Genomic DNA, 17715 nt, shown 5'->3' on the forward strand with positions numbered 1-17715 from the left:
CCTCTGTAAGGCTTCCTCACATGGGACGTGGGGTCAGAGGAACAAGACCGTGGGATGTCAGGTGAGCGAGTGTATTTCTTTAAGCCTCGATTTCCCCACCTGACCAGAATGAAAACAATCTCCCTCACGTAGCTGCATGCTGGTTGGAGGAAGGTATGACTATATAACCTGCTTTGGTGAATTCTAAGCCACTAGGCAAATGCTGTTTCTTTACCCTCCAACTCACGTTCTGACATTGGAAAAATATCAATTCCTTCTGGAATATAAATCTTTGATACAGAGTCCCTCAGACTATCCTCTTCAGGGCTTAGGTTCATGCTACCCATTCGAGTGCCAATTCCGTGGTGTATGGCCTGTTACAAAGAATGCTCAGGGGCACCTGGGTGGCTTAGTCGGTTGAGCATCCGACTTCAGCTCAGGTCATGATCTCACAGTTCGTGAGTTCAAGCCCCGTGTTGGGCTTTGTGCTGGCAGCTCAGAGCAAGGATCCTGGAGCCTGCTTGGGATTCTGCATCTCCCTCTCTCTCTGCCCCTCCCCTCTCTCAAAAATAAGTAAACATTAAAGAGTGCTCAAAAATGTTTTCTTTGTCAGACTTTTCTCAAATGTCTGCTTATGTGCCAGACACTACATTGTTTGCCTATATCTCATTTAACCCTACAACGTTCCCCTAAGCAGAGGAGCCAAAATCAGCATCATTCTGTGAACAGGAAAATGGGGGCGTACGGAGCTGATTGACTTGTCTAAGGCCCCACAGTGGGACGCTGGCAGAGCGAGGATTCCAGTCAGGATGCCCAGCTTGGAGGCGTCACATTATACTGCCGGCAGTGACAGTGACGCTGCTGAACTTGTCACACAGCAGAACTGAAAGACGGGTAATTTCAGAGACCGGAAACCACACGAAAATGAAGGAAAGAATGGGGGGAAAATCAACGTTATGCATCAAATACAGTGTCGGTACTTTCCCTAAAGTCAATTCATTGAATTCGAGGGGACGGGATGGTAAGGGTGTGGGAAAAGCTCAGAGAGGTTACTTATTTGCCACGAGTCACAGAGCTGGGCGTTATCACCACCGGGATAGGCGGCTAGTTATTTCTCACTGCCAAGTGCGTATTCTGCATCAAGAGTCCACCCAGAAAAGAAGCCAATCAGTCACTTGAATAAGACTAAGATTGTTCAAGAAGGGACAAATACTTGGACTCAGATATTCTTCCTTTTGCGATCATTTCTAGAGAACTACAGAGGGCTGGTCCAGTATTTTAATGCAGCCATGTGACTGCCAGCCCACAAAGGGAAAGGGTTATACCGACCGTGACGTGGATACCACTCAATTCTGTCTGGTAGTCAGAGATTGAAGGCAAAGGACACCTACAGACACGGAAGGGTCTTCAAAACGTATTGGACTCCACACTGTGATATACTGCGTGGCTTGGTAGCATCCCACAGAATGCACTGATAATTCTGTGTGCACATATAAATATACACAAATGCACATAATCAAGGTCGAGGAGAAATGGCACAGAATATCAAACAGATAGCGGTGCCTGTCTGGAGGTGTGTGTGGGGGTGGTGGGGGTGGTGGTTTGGGGTTGGGACATGGTCAAAGGGATGCTTCTTCTTCTGTATTTTTGAGTTATTACAATGAGAATTTATGTTTTCATGAGAAGCAATCCAGCATAGCGGTTAAGGGTACAGGTGCTAGAGCCAGTTCGAATCCCAGCTCTGATTCACCAGCCCTTGACCTCCCCGGTCCAGCGCCCCTGCCTCATATCAAAGGCAGCCACCTCTCCCAGAATTCTCCACCTGTCAGGACAAGCTGACAGCACATATGGGCAGGAAGAGACGGTGGACTGAGCTGGCAAGCTGGCTCTGACCCTCACTCAACCTTTGGACAAGTCGCCTCTGCTCCCTGAGCCCTGGCTTGCTCTTCTGTAAAATGGACAGAAGGCCTACTTGGCAGAGTTGTAACAGCATGAAGTGAGATCACACATTCGAAGCCTCTGTGTGAGTTCAGCAGGCAGGAAGAAGAGGTGGTCCCTTAGGAGAAGGAATCTTCCAGAAAGCCTGTGCCTCTTCACAGTCTCCAGGAGGAACTTCTAACCATGTGTATCCTAATGTAAGAAATGCATCCAGGGGCGCCTGGGTGGCTTAGTCGGTTAAGCGTCCGACTTTCGCTTGGGTCATGATCTCGCGGTTCGTGGGTTCGAGCCCCGCGTCGGGCTCTGTGCTGACTGCCAGCTCAGAGCCTGGAGCCTGTTTCAGTCTGTGACTCCCTCTCTCTCTGACCCTCCCCTGCTCACGCTGTCTCTCTCTCTCTTAGAAATTAAAAAAAAAAAATATATATATATATATATATATAAAGAAATGCATCCTGATTTATGTTTGTGGAGGGGGGTGGGGTGGGGAGAGTTGTTTTGTCCATGAGCTCATTTCTCCCCCACCCCATTTCAATGGAAGGAGAAATGCTGCCCCCTTTTAAAGCAGCATTAAGATTTTCAAAGGAAAAAAAAGACATTTTAAAGTATGAACAAAATTCGTTCTGGGTTTTGTGTAATAGTGGGCAATTAGCGGGCCAATTGTACAGTGTTACGGGAATGTTCGTATTTATATGCTAAGTCGTGGCTCAAAGCATGGGCTCTGAAACAAGTGTGAGCCAGACAAGCTGTTTATTCTCTCTATGCCTATTTTTCTTCCATTGTAAATGGGAAATTATGAGAGTCGTTGGCTCAGGGTTGCTAGGATGTTTAAATAATGCGGGCACAACACTCAGGACCGCCCCGGCACAGAGGTAAGCTCCCAATAAACGTTACCTGCTAGTTAGAACTATCTCACTTAGATCCCCAAACCATTCAGGTAGCTTAAGACAATAGAATACGGTTTCAACATATGGATAAAGCACTCTGAGCTAAGGGAAGTCAGAGGTGGGACAGTGGCTAAAGCCTTTGGGAAAGTCAGGAAGCAGATATCCAGGCCCTACGCTCTCCACGGTTGCTGAAAGAGGATCGTAAATGGAGCTGAGTCACGCAGGAGCCTGGGCGGAAAGAAAATCCCAGGTCGTTAACAGGGCTGGTGCTGTCCACAAGATAGAAGCGTGCTTTGGCGGAAGGAAAACAGCGCAGTGCATGGCGCAGACGTCTGAGAGGCGGCAGAGGGTGGCTCTCAACAAACGGATCTGCAATAGTGGTACCAGCAAGTGTCCTCAAGCAGCTGTTCTTGAAGGGGGGCTCCCATGCCAGGCGCAGGGTGATGAAAATGCAGAGGAAGGACAGTTACATTAGTTAATATCCCTCTAGCTCCGTGAAACACCACCCAGTCGTTAAATGTGAAAACAGCCCAACATGACGGTACAGGTTGGAGAAAAGCAAAGCACACTGATTGAACGGGAGGGAACGAAGCAGTGTGAGGACAAACACAGGGAGGAAACGCGACGAGTTCAGAAGAAACTTTTCTCCGATTATTATGAGTAATACTTTTGTTGCAGAACAGTTGCTACAAATACAAAGGTATAAAGAAGACCAGACTCTCAATCATTTAGCAATTATCTCGGAGAGCGTTTTGATGTATTTCATTTCTGCCTTCTTTTTATGTCTCCCTCTCCTTCTCTCTCCATCTCTGAGTTTACAGAATTAGGATCCCACTTTAAATCCCACCCCAATTCTTTCCTATTTTTAACATTTTATGAGTGGCCTCGAAAATCCATTAATATAGTTTTAATTGAGTTTAATAAGAAATAATTGCAACCACTAAAAATAAAAAAGCTAACTGTGCTTCCATGAGTTTTTATTATGGAAAAGAAAAATTCCCAACTCTGTGATGTGGTAGCAATTATTTTTAAGCTTTGTTTGCAGCGTGGGGGTGGATCTCAGAAACCAGGTCACTGTTGATCTGATTTTCTCTGGAGATGACGCTATCCCATGTAGGAGAACAGCTCCTGGAACCCTGTTGTCTATGCCTGCTTTCGAACTCAGTGGCTGGAAATGAACCCTCTGAGTTTGATCCTGCCTGACTGGTAAAATGCAGCTAATAAAACCCACTGAAAAGGCATCCGGGAAAGAATGTGCCCCCCCGCAACAGGTAACCACCCGTGACAATCCTGATGCCTTCCCAGGCTACCTTTGTCTTGGCAATTTCAATATCTCCCAACCAGTTTCTTTGGGGGATGGAAATGAGGATGCTGTGATCGTATCAACTGTCAGATAGTCACTTGATAAATATGTAGTATAAAATACCTGTGCATTATATGCAGTATTGTTAAATGAGCATAGATATACACACACATATATAAGATATATAACTTCAGTCTCCAGTTGTTCTAAGCTCTAACCTCTTTTTTTCAATGTTTTATTTATTTCTAAGAGAGAGAGTGTGTGAGCAGGGGAGGATCAGAGAGAGAGGGAGACACAGAATGTGAAGCAGGCTCCAGGCTCTGAGCTGTCAGCACAGAGCCCGATGCGGGACTTGAACCCACGAACCGTGAGATCATGACCTGAGCTGAAGTCGGACGCTTAACCGACTGAGCCACCCAGGCGCTCCCTGAGCTCTAACCTCTTATACCCGCTGCCTCACTGGCGCACCACTGGGGAGAGGCAAACCCAGCTCCTGCACTTAGTAATTCCACAGGATAGTGACTTGGTTAAACAGCCTATTGAGTAATTCAGTTAATCTCTGGCTCTTCATCTCTTAAAAGAGATACCTGGCTCATCAGCGTGTTGTCAGGGTTAAATGAGATTAAGCATGTGAAGCATTTGGGGCTGCATCTCAACAAATGCTGCGTTTCAACAAATGCATGGGGAAGGTTGGTGTATGCCGACAGGGTCCCTTCCAACTGAGCATGTCCAAACCCTCCTCCAAGCCTCCTTTCCTCCTGGGCGTGCCCTTCTTCTTCCCTGTCCTATCCACTCCTGATGGAACGCCATCTCCCAACATTCAGTGAACCTCTCAAAAGCCACGGACCACCTGTACCCGAGTCACCAGAAGTGCTAATAAAAGCATGGATTCCTGAGCCTCACAGGCTTGGAGACCCTGCATTCCAGAACAAGGGCTCAGTGTTCTCCTTTACCAAGAAGGCAGTGCCAACACACACAAGTGGCTGCCTGATTTTATTTCTACAGATACATCCCTGGGCACAACGTGAGCCTTGTGGTGAATATTTATCGGTCCAAAGGCAACCCTCCCTCCCTATTCTTCTCTCCAGCCACTCAAAGTAAGGGAAGCCGCAAGATGAATGTTTCCCAGCACTGTTGGGCTGGAAAGGAAATCAGAGAAAGACAGGGGACTGGGTGGCTGAGGGCTAAAGATAGATGCTTCCAAAGGAAACTAGGACTTTTCATAAACGTATGTACAAATAACTGTACGTGAACATCTAGGGAGATAAACAGAAACCATCCACTGAGTCTTGAAGCATCAGGCTCTTAGCAGTCCTGGGGACGCTGATGGTTTCATTTAAATCTGCTGTAAAATGCTGGGCTGGCAGGTTTGCCTGTGTGCTAGAACCGTCTGGAGAACGCGGGCTTCTGATGACGGAGCACTTGTAAATCTAAATGCGTTTCTGCTCGTTTCAGAGGATGCCTTCGAGCCTGGAGGAGCGCACATCAGAGTCACCTGAGTAGGTGGCTCGGGCTCTCAGATTCCCAGCCCCTGGATGTTCTGATTCTGTCAGCTCACTGGGGCCCAGGAGCCACATTTTAGCCACGCTCAGACTCAGGCCACCCTCGGAGAAACTCTGGTCTAGAAACTCGGGCTCAGGACCACTCACTCACTTCTGACTCAGGAGCGCCCCTACACGCCACAAAGGACCCCGTCCTGACAAACCCTATCTCCGTTCATGTGTGCAGGTCAGATCTTGTTTCCTCGTCGATTTGCCTGATGATTTCTGGAATGGGTTATTTCGACTTAAAGTTTCAGTAACCAGTGCAACTTGACTTAGTTTCAAATTTCTCTCTACCTCTGGTCTTAAAGCAATTATGGATCCCAGAGATAAGCTATGTGGTTACATCAGTTGGTCTACTTTTTACGTGTTGTCTCAATAAAACGTGTTTATGGAACTCCTTTAGAACAGTAGTTCTCAAAGTTCAGCATGTATCAAAATCACCTGGAGCAGAAGGAAGCTTGTTAAAATGCAGACTCATGGGGGCGCCTGGGCAGCTCAGTCGGTTAAGCATCCGACCTTGGCTCAGGTATTGATCTCACGGCCCATGAGTTCAAGCTCTGCATCAGGCTCTGTGCTGACAGCCCAGAGCCTGGAGCCTGCTTCAGATTCTGTGTCTCCCTCCCTCTCTGCCCCTTCCCCACTTGCACTCTGTCTTTCTCTCTCTCAAAAATAAACAAAACATTTAAAAGATTGAAAGTTTGAAATGTCCTCAAGTTTAACAATTTAGGGGTGTGTAAGGCACCTCTCTCTGCCTTCAGAGGGATGGAACCTTCTGGCAATGCTGCGGTGAAGGAGGGGAAGGACTGGGTGGTAGGTACATGAGGAGTTCATTTTGTGATTGTTATTCCTTCGACAATACAGCCCCATGATATTTACTCTTGTGAAATTATTTTACAGTCCACATCGTATTTTAAAATAACCTATTTCATAAGGAGAAATTTTAAAAGGAGACGAGATGCGAGAGGTAAGGAAAAGATCAGAAGCAGACACTTGACTCTGACGAAAGTCTTGGAGGAGGAGGAGGAGCACACAAGACCCACATGGAGGTGCTGGGATCTTGGTGGCATTGTGGTAGCAGGTTCCCGTATTTTGCTTCTCGTAATCATGTTGAGGGGTTGAAGTCATATTGTATCAGGTCATGATCTCAGGGTCATGGGATTGAGGCCATGTCAGTGTGGAGCCTGCTTAAGATTCTCTCTCTCTCTTTCTCTCTCTCTCTCTCTCTCTCTCTCTCTCTCCCCCCCTCTGCCCCTTCCCTGCTCTCTCTCTCTCTCTACAATGAAAATTTTAAAAAAATGCAACCAGAATAGAACTCAAGAAAGGAACCTCTGTCTTCAGAGTAGATAAGGACTTCTGAGTTACGACTCACAAACCGGAAGCCTTAAAAAAAAAAAAAAAAAAAAAAGACTGATAAATTTGACTGCGGAAAAAAAAAATGGAAATCGGCATGGAAAAAAATACCATCTGGAAGCTCAAAAGACAAGAAAGCTGGGAACACCATTTGTAACTGCCCCACAAATAAAGGGTTTATTTCTCCAATACATACATTAATAAGAAAAAGACCAAAAGACCAATAGAGAAAATAATGAATGTTTTCAGAAAAGGAGCTACAGAGGCTTTTAATTATGCACTGATTAATCTGGAAGGACACAGGACACTCAGGAGATGTTGCTGCTGGGGGCACTTGGCAGAAGAGAAACAGTGTGGGAGGAAGGTTCTTCACTACTTATCTTTTTATACAATACTTTTTGATTCTGAATTATGTAAATGTATTCTCTATTCACAATTTAATTAATGTAAATAATTAACCAAGCCATTTGTAAAACTAGTACGTGGTTTCCCCAACATCAAACTCACTGAAATGGAATCTTCTGGAATGAGCACTGCTATGCCCTCACCCTTAAGCACGTGTGGAATTCCTTCTTTAAAAAAAACTCATACAGGAGCACCTGGGTGGCTCAGTTGGTTAAGCGTCTGACTTTGGCTCAGGTCAAGATCTCACATCAAGCCCTGTGGGGTCAAGCAGCCTGGAGCCTGCTTCAGATTCTGTGACTTCCTCTCTCTCTACCCCTCCTCTGCTCGTGCTCTGTCTCTCTCCCTCTCAATAAATAAATAAACATTATGAAAAGAGAAATATTAAAAAATAAGACTCCTACCCCTCCAACTCTGGTTTCTAAGTTTAATTTAACAGCAAAAAATATCTCTCACACAGAAAACTGAGTATAGGGTAAACCTGCATCTGCCCAAGTTTGCTGAGACGGATGTCATAATTATTACATGGCTTCCACAAAACAATTTGTACAATTTATGGCCAGGAACCTTTTCCATTCCTCTCCTCCTTTTTGTTTGTATTGTTTTTTGTTTTTTGTCTTTTTTAAAGGGGCGGGGGAAGCAAGAAAACAGCCCATTTGCTGCACTGGGTGACAGGAAGAAAGGGGCCAGCTAGGCCTCACACACTCTTTCTAACCATCGTCATCCACGTTTACGTCCAAGGTCTGTCCAAACCAACAGTGTATGTCGAAGAAAAGACCACGGCAGAAACAAACGTACAAAATCCATCTGTGGGTCTCAACTGGAAATCCATCAGAATTTTCTGGTATCTACTAAGATCAAACACGCATGCATTTTATGGTTCGGCAGTTCCCGTCTTTGGTATATACGAAGGGCAGTGCACTCACTTGCACAACGAAAGGCACGTGTGAGGGTGCCCTTGGTAACACTACCCCGAACAGCCCCGAACGAGACGCCACGCCAGTGTTCACGGAGATCAGGAGAGACGGGTGACTCTGCGACGTGTCCCCATAATGGAATTCCACGCCGCCGCGGCCATGGCAAATCTGCCAAGACGTGCAAAGATCTCACAAACAGACTGCTGAGCTGAAAGACGATGAGTGGGCAAGAACATGTCCGGTGTGACTTTATTGAGATGTTAGGATAAGAGGCTAAAAGAATCTACCTTTAGAAGCAAGGCTGGTGGCTGGCAAAGGGCGTGGTGGGGTTTCTAGGTTTTGGCTACGGATGGTCAGTTTGGACAAAGTCATCCAGCACCGTCCTTAACATGTGTATCTTTTCTGCATTTGTGTTATGCCTTGACGAGATGTTTTAAAAATTACCGCGAGCCAGAGTGCGCAGGAAGTGAACAAGTTCGGATAAGTCGTGGGCTTGACTTCTCAGGCGCTGTCCCAGCCCCTGCTGGGATGTCAAAGAGTTTCCAAAAAGACTGAAGGGACAAAGTGCTACGGGCCAGAGCTCCTGAAATCGTGCAGAGAGTGGGCCTGAGGGTTCAGACGGGCCCGTCCACCCCTCCAGGTACAAAGGAGCAGCAAGCGCTCCGCGTTGGGCCCACACACAGATAGAGGAAGAGGCTGTGGATGAAACTAGGGGATAATGCACCACAGTCACATTGCACATCCCCCAAGCATGCATTTTGCACATCTCTGGCGTTTTGAAGAATCCATGGAAGAGAATTTAACCTTTGCACCAAGTGACAGCATTGGCAGTCGGGTCGTGTCTGTGTACTGGGCATTGTGCAAAATGCCTTCTGACACATTTTCCCTCGATCCCCACAAACCCCTACGAATTAGGTCCCATTAGGATTTCCATCTTGCGCGTGAGGCCGAGAACAATTCAGGGTCTGTCCCAAGCCAGGCACAATATCAGCGGGAGGAAGGAGAGGCACACTCGGGCTTCACCTCCTAAACTCCTAGCCTCCATGGGGCCTTTTCTCGACAGCTTCCCCTCTGCGTTTGCTATGTCTGCAGTGCCAAAGGTGGACGGGGCCATCAGCGTCCCTTTAGAGACCCTGTCCTTCTTTCCTTTCTCCTTTGTCAATGCTATACTATCGGCTTTCCCATAAAGCTGCCTGCCAAAAACTCCTACCCCAAATCTGACAAAAGTCTACAGCACTTTGTTTTCAAGCACTTTAAAGAAGATGACAAATTCTAGATCTTTCTCTTTGGCTAAAACATCCCACAGGGTTGGACCAGCTTCTCTATCAGGTGAAGAATCCCCTTTGGTTCTGGGCATTTCAGTGTCCTGGATTTGCATTTCCTTAACACAACTCAGAAGGAAACCTGCGAGGCTCATCAGATTAACAAGAGCAGCCCTCATGTGGGGTCCATCTGAACCACAGCTACTTTCCAGAAAACACAGCTGCAGAGGTAGGTAAGCACCAAGGCACGCAGAAGTCATTTTCAGTGAGGTTTCCGCAGGGAAGAAAACAACAACCCATCATCCTTACCCTGTTTTCAAGCTGACCAAGGCATCCTCCACTCCCTTCTGATTGAATTTGGTCATGTACTGATGCATGTAGGGGTAGTTATTACGAATGTTTCTCTCGGTACTGCCGTTAGGGACCGTGCCGAATCGGAAAGGTGGGGAATAGTCGTGGGGTCTCTGAAACTGGAGAGACAGACAGACAGACAGACAGGACAGAGACAAAGAAAGAAGGAGGAGAAGTCAGCCACCATTGTGTCTTGGATCGGGAGTGAAACATACGCACGCCCTAGCTCAGGACAGCTGAAAAAGCATTCATGTCTGGGTTTCCTTTTTTTATTTAAGCACACCTGCCACTGGCCTGTGAGCTCTAGGAGGTCGAAACAGTGTCTGTCTTGTTCCCAACTATCCCCCAGGGCCCAGCACAGGGCCCGGCTGGGTGTGCGATAGGAATTTGGTAGACTGGCTTTTTCGACCCCATTGTAGAGACTGGCCTCGCAGTGGGCACACGAGCCATGCTCGGGGAACCTAATGGTGCTGGGACGAAGGTATTACTTTTAGTTCATTCATCTACCTTCTCATGAAATCTGTTTTCCCCACCAATCACTCCCTTCTCTGAACCTCATTCACAGTTACCATGACTAGTCCTAGGCAGTGATGAAGACCAACAGAACAGATCAGCCCGGAATACGCCTCCTCGGCCTAAGGATTCTCCCAGGCTGGCTATGTTTTAGAAGTGGCAGACACGGGGTCTGAAGAGTAGAAGTTAGCCCGTTTGTAAGAGGCATTTGCACTGATGTTGGCAGGGGAATCTTCCTCTCAGCACCTGGAAAGGGAAGATGCGTTGTCCGTAGAAACTCTTCTCATTGTTGAAGGCACCAACTTAAGTTTATAGGACAGCTTTCACTCTTGTTTACTGTGCTTTTCCTGACAACCTCCCCTAATGGGCCTCCTCAACCCTGCCACCCACGTCTCTCTTTTGTTCTTAGCTGGCGGTGGGGTTTAAGCTGGTGGCTTGGGCCACTGCAGAGAGCTCCCCAGTTTTCCTGGGCATGTCCCATGTCTACAGAAGGTATCCATGCTATCAAACTTTTGTCTGTTTTTGTCCTGTTCATCTATCTTTTATTATAGAGGTGTCTCAGCCAAGAATCTAGAAGGGTAGAGGGAAATTTATTTTTCCTCTCCTACAATGACTAGATGTATGCCATTTTCTCATTCTCCACTCACTCATTCATGCATCATCCACTTACTAGGGACCTAATATATTCCAGGCATAATGGCAGCCTCCATGAACGTTTCTTGAACGGAAGTCCTGACTAACCATTAGCTAGCTTCGTGGGGATGCCCAGGTCTCGGAAGCTCTCAAGCCTCCATCAAGTTTGGCTGTCCATGCTCCACTTGTCTTCCCTGTTTGACTGATGCTCTGTTCATGACTGTAGTGTTTGGGACAGCCCAACGAGACAAGGATTCAGGAGAACTAGGTCTGAGTCCCAGAAACACAATTAAAACGTAGAGTCAGCACAGGGCAACAGGTACAAGTGTAAGCTCAGATTCAAAGGTTAAAAAATCAGGTTCTATCATTTGTGAACTATGGGACCTGAGATAAGGCACTGCCTCCATTTATTTTCTAGATCAGTACTTCTTTTGTAGGGGTCAGTGGGGCATTCTAAAACTGTTAAAATCTGTCAAGTAATTAAAAGTGCCTGGAATAGAGTAAGCACTCAAAAATTATTATTATTACTTTTCATTTTCATTATCTGCATGGATCCCCAAAAAAGGAACCTGGGCTTCATTTTCCCATGAAATAGGAAATTCTGGAACTCTAACATAATGATAATAATGACTGGCACTTTTTGAGGACTTGCTCAGGGCCAGCATTGTGCCAAGGAGTTTACAAATGCTGGAGCATTTAATCTGCACAATGAATCTGCCAGGTAGCTAACCTTAGAGGCTCCATTTTACATATGGGGAAACTGAGGCTCAGAGCGGTTACATCACCTATTTAGGATCCCACTGCTTTCAAGTAGCAGCCCAGAATTTAATTGTAGCTAAACCTGACCTCAGGTTAAGGTCTGAACTCTGTTTTCCTCAAAGATGGTCGCTAGTAACCCCTCCCCTTTTAGAGGGAGGACCTTGCAACCCACAGAAGGGAAAGACCCCCAGCAAACCAATGGCGGGACCAGGGCTGGGATCTAGAGGCGTCTCAGACTTCCAGGTCAGCATGTCTTCCACGTAGCTACGAACTGCTGGAGAAGGCGTCCAAGTTTACCCGAGTCAGACCAACCATAACCATAATTCTTCCTTCCAGACTCACACTTCGTTTCACCGTTAATTAAAATTTCCACTTGAAAATCGTGTCCCCTACATTAGGCAAGCCGCTGCGTAATAAGCAGCTGGCACTGCATTTGGGGGAAATGGCCATACATTGTCCAAATGAGGTCTTCCTGCTAGGTGGCTGGTGTTGGTAGTGTGTGTGTGTGTGTGTGCGCGCGCGCGCGCGCGTGCGCGTGCACGCGGGCACGTGCATGAACAGCAAAATGCTATCTGCACTCACTCTGGCAGGCAGTGCCTCAAATCCTCACCAAAAGAGGAGGCGGCACCTGCCTGGCTCGTCAGCTCTGTAGCCGGCTGGCCCTGGGGACAGAGGTGTGTACTCTTCACAAATCTAGGAACTGCATCAGCTGCTCCCAGTCTCCAGAGGTGGGGGAGGTGGCCCATTTGACCAAATGTTGCCCACTTCACTCCCCAGCTGCTGCAGAGGGGCCATGGAGCTCTTTAGGTTTTCTTTTGTCCCTACCTTGGGTTTGCACAGTGATGGAGACAGGTATTCAGCCCCAGTGATGAATTTCCACACTTCTCTGGCCTTGACCTGTACCATCATCCCCACAGAATTCAGCCCAGTACTGAGATCCAAGAACCTTTCCCACTAGAGTAAAGGCTGTCAAATTCTCAATACACATTCCATGGACTAGGGCATTTCTTCATGTCTATTCTGTACACACACACACACACACACACACACACACCACCTTCCTGCACTCTTCGTACATGTTATATATTCTGATGTCATCTGTGATGTTCTATTTCTCTAGTGGCCACAACCCTTAAATTAATTTCATGGCTCACTAAAAAGCCAGGACCTACAGTGTGAAAAATAGTTAGGGGTAAGCTCCTCTCTTAAATCCTTGGGCCTCCTATGGAGGACAGAGGCCATGTAGTTTCCAGAAATGATTTCTTGTGTAACTTTCTCCCGAGAGTTCCATGTGCAAACAGAACAAAACAGATGTGGGCTCTAGCAAAGGAATGGGTGGTGCAGAGATGTCCATGGTCAGCAAGACCACAGAGCAATGTAATCACTGTGCCTGGGGGTGGGGGAGTCAGTGGAACTCCCTGGGGCTTCTCTCACTGAAGACTACCCTCACTGGTCAAGTTCACTGCCTTTACTTAGTCTTAGGCTTAGACAATTCAGCTCCTCATCTGCCCCTTAGGAACTGAGTCATTTGGGGCAGCTGCTTAAGCTCTCTGAGCCTCAGTTTCTCTGTCTGTAAACTGGGGACTGCTTTTGCAATTAATCATTTGGTCCCTGAAAGAATACGTGGCTTGATATATATCACCTCATTACATGCTGTCACCCAAAGTGACTTTAGCCAAATAATAGAGCCAGTTTCTTTCTCATCTGGAGAACAAAGGATTAGAGGGTTATATTCTGAATTCTTTTTCTGTCCAAGTCTGGAAGTCATCCAAGTGGCTAAGACATGGCAAGCCCTTTGGGATGGAGGAAGTAGAGACACAGGTCTGGGGAATAAAATGCTTAGGGCAAATGTGGCAATGGACCGGGGCATTTCTTTATTCCTCTTACACACCAAACTTCACTTTTATTAAAAATATCTAGGAGTGACCGGGTGGCTCAGTTGGTTGAGCATCCGACTTTGGTTCAGGTCATGATCTCACAGTTTGTAGGTCTGAGCCCCACGTTGGGTTCTATGTTGACAGCTCAGAGCCTGGATCCTGCTTTGGATCCTATGCCTCTCTCTCTCTGCCTCACCTACTTCTCCACCGTACCCTGTACTCTTTCTCTCTCAGAAATAAATAAAATTTAAAAAAATTTAAAAATATATCTGTCTTCTGTGGCTACACATACGGGACACTGGCATATGGAGCTGTTTCTCGAGCATGGTCTGCTCCGACAGTGACACACCACAAGCCTCTGAAGGCCAGCATCAACCGACTGTGGCCCTTAGAAGGGAGGAGAGGCTTAGGGGCCTCTGTTCAGCCAGTGACCACCCAGAAGCACAACCGCAGGGTCAGGGACAGCACAGCTCCATGGGGACACAACCACGGGCTCCTCTACCAAGGCAGGATCCCCCATGGTCACAAAAGGCCAACCAGCACAGTGATGCTTCTCGCCCCCAGGGCAGAATAGCTCTGAGGCAGGAATGCTGAGGAGGAGGAGGAGGAGGAGGTGGCGGTGGCCGGAAGGAGGAAGGAGCATTTATAATAGGATTATCTACCAAGTACCAGACTTGGTGTGAAGATTATTGCTAATCCTCATATCAATCTTGCCAGAAAGTTATTAATACCCACCCCCACTCTAACTAGGAAATTAAGCCTTGGGGACACTGACATACTGAAGGCCACACGACCATTTCATGGCAAGGTCAAGGTCTGAACGCAGGTTCATTTGACCCCAATCCTGCTGTTGGTCTTCCCACTGCCTTCATGTGCCTCCCAGGGACAGAGCTCTCCTACCCTAGTGATGGCCAACATTTGGGGAAGGTTCCCCATCAACATTCCAACTTCTCTCTAGCATTTCCTAGGGGTACATCTACCTATGAATCTGCCAATTTATAATTTAAGCCTGAGCTCATCTGGGCACACCATGGGCCTCAACAGTGCTTTTCCCAGCAAGAACTCAGACTACAAAATGCTTTCAAAGCATCGGAAACCTCAGTTTTTATACAGGTAATCATGGTTTTAAAAAAAAAAAAAGGGAAGAGAAAGGGAGAAAATAAACCTCACTGGGTACAGTATCAAAATAAATGATTCCGTACAGATTTTTATCTTGCAGAGTTTCTTGTTGTATCTGCTATTAATCTTCTGGGAGCATTTAGCTTATTTACTCCAAGAATTTTGCTGTTTATCTAATTGTATCAAACATTTAATTAAAAGAACTATCTGCTTGCCACTAATTCTCTGAGCTTGTGAGCCGAGCTGTGTCCCGTGAGGGTGTGGTATCTGTTAGGAGGTGTCTCAAGCCAGAAGGTCAGTCAAATTATCAGCAGTTCTAATTAGCTTTCCCACGAGCGGTCATGTTATTTAGACCCAAAACTCCATAGCAAGGGATCTTTTTCCTCACCCTTGCCTTTGAAAATACCAACAAAAAGCAAAATATGCTGCCAGTTGCTTTCTTGAAAAATCCTGCTCCCCACTGCTTTTGCTGTACCTCAACCTGCCTCTTGGACGGGCTGTATTTTTGTTCCTGTTCTGTGATGGAGTCACGCGCTGGGCGCTGCTGGCCATAGGGGATTCTTTGGGCTATAAGGCACGTTCGGGGTTGTGGTCTCCTCTCTCGCTACAATCTCCTCTCCCAAACGTATAGGGAGGAATGAGGAGGCATGGCCAGTTTTCGTGAGTATAAGAGCATGGAGTGAGCCGTGCCTCTGAGTCTGCCCTGCCCAGGCGCAATGAAGCGGCTGGGGTTTGGTGCTCCCACGCTGGTGAGTTGCTGATTACACCTAACAGAAAGGACTAGGGGAACTCAAATTTCCAGAAGTTTAGTGTTCTAGTGCCCCAAGGTAATCATCCTATGAAGAGCCCTGTTATGAGCCTCTATCTGCAAAAGTGGGAAGGGGATACGGAACTGGAAGACGGACCCCAGGAGCCCCAGGTGAGGTGCCTACAGTGTCCTACACGCCGCGCATTTCTCACCCAACAAACGTGTCCTGAGCACCTGCTGAGCGCCAGGGAACTCTCTCAGAAGCACTCTCCTGAGAGCCGCTCCACCCGTGTCAATTTTAATCTCACAGGTTGTAGCTCCTGTATACTACTTGTTCCTGCCTGGAATTTTGTTTCCCATTTACATTCACGTGTGTGTTATTTCTTTCCACTAGAATTGAAGTATCATAGGGGTATGAGCTCAGGCTGCCAAGATTACCACAGTGGCTGGGAAGCTCTCTCCCAAGAGGTGACATTTTCCCTAAAAGACCTGGAAATCAAGGAGGAGCCGGCCATGAATAATGGGAAAGAACATTCAAGGCAGAGGGCAGAGCAAGTGCAAGGGCACTGTGGTGGAAATCTGCTTGGGGTAATGAGGGTACGGGGTGGGAGGCTCTGTGAGCAAGAGGGAGGGGACATGTGAAGGATGTGGCAGATAATACAGGGCTCTGTCGCCATGGTAGAGTGGCATTTATTCCAGCCACAGTGGGAAGCCATCAGAGAGAGGCCAACCACTCACCCCTGCCACTCATCATCCGACGGCAGGCCTTCTCTGTACCTCTTTCAACCACAGCATATGTCACGGATAAGCTGTTAGGGCTTTTGATGGCTGATTTTCTATTCAGTGGTTTGTTGACGAATGCCAAAAGAATATATGTAGACTTATGTCAGCAAGACATGCTGGTGAGATTTTATGCAGAGAGACAATTATCCATATTTGCGAAACTGAAAATCTTTGCAAGGCAGCAATCCCCACACTGCTGAGCTTAGCAAGTCAGGATCCATTTCCTGAACCTCAGATTTCAATGGAAGGCTGCACCCAGTTTACCTCTTTTCTTCCTCTGGGTGCCTTTCTGAATAGCCACTCACACCCCGCCACCCTTGTGGCATTCCAGCGGAGAATGGAGCCAGCAGGTGTGATTTCTGCCATCTTCCTGATAGGAGAAGAACGGCCCCTCGAGGGAGGGGTAGAGAGGGATTGGAGTAAAAAGGAGCCGCTGCCGAATGAAAAACCTCTCTGCTCCTTTTGTGCCCTTGAGGAAATTTCAGGTGAGTCGGGAAGGCAGACGGTGGGGCTGGCTACACAGGTACAAAGGTGCTGTCAATTTTGTCTCCGGGTAGGCTTTGGGGATGACTTTCTTTCATGTCAGAGACAAGAGATCCAGGCATGGGGTACATTAGAGACTCAAGTGAGGCAAGAGACGGAGAGGTAGCTACAGACTCAGAACACCCCACTTCCCCTCAAGTTTGCCCTCGTCCAGGCTCGTGGGTCTCCAGCACCATGTGCTCTCTTACAGGGAGAACTCCAGCCCGAGCTACAACGTGAGTCACAGAGCCTCAGTGCCACCGTCATGATCCTATAAACACGAGCAATGACCATGTGGAGAAACGGTGCTTCCAAATTAGATCTGGAACCTTTTAGACCCAGGAGGGCTAAGCTTAAGGTTCTGTCTCTTAATTTTTTTTAGAAATATGCCAATTTAAGTGAAAAGAAAAAAACAAAACAAAACCCAACCTGCTGGCTTTGTGCTTTACAGTTGACAGGTTTGGATGGGCCCTTCTGAGAAGAGAACGTTTAAGATCAACCCCTCGGGTGGTGGGGGAAGTTAAGGTGACCTTACCTTTTTGTCACTGAGGCCGGTCACTTGGTCCACAAATTCCTCCTGGATCATGAAAGCGGCCAGGTTGGCTGTGTAGCTGGCCAGGAAGATGACGGCGAAGAAGGCCCACACGGACACCATGATCTTGCTGGTGGTCCCTTTGGGGTTCTGGACAGGCACGGAGTTGTTGAACACCAGGCCCCAGAGGAGCCATATAGCTTTTCCAATCGTAAAAGAAGGCCCATGGGGTGCTGTAAATAACAGGAAGGGCATTCTCAGAATTTTCTCGAAAGGGTGACGTGGTGGCTACCAGCCAT

At 47.3% G+C, this 17715-nt stretch overlaps 1 protein-coding gene across 1 annotated transcript in view; it reads right to left on the bottom strand.

The window, feature by feature from the left end:
- Window positions 1–17715, bottom strand: part of GRIN2A (glutamate ionotropic receptor NMDA type subunit 2A) — a 362947-nt gene that overhangs the window by 39484 nt on the left and 305748 nt on the right. Inside the window, exons 8-9 of the mRNA XM_039244357.1 lie at window positions 17420–17649; window positions 9889–10049 (exon numbers count right to left, since the gene is read on the bottom strand). Of these exons, the coding sequence (XP_039100288.1) occupies window positions 9889–10049; window positions 17420–17649 (391 nt within the window). The remainder of the gene's footprint in view (window positions 1–9888; window positions 10050–17419; window positions 17650–17715) is intronic.

This window comes from Hyaena hyaena, unplaced genomic scaffold (genome assembly GCF_003009895.1).
Source record: "Hyaena hyaena isolate Hyena2069 unplaced genomic scaffold, ASM300989v1 scaffold_238, whole genome shotgun sequence".
NCBI lineage: Eukaryota > Metazoa > Chordata > Mammalia > Carnivora > Hyaenidae > Hyaena > Hyaena hyaena.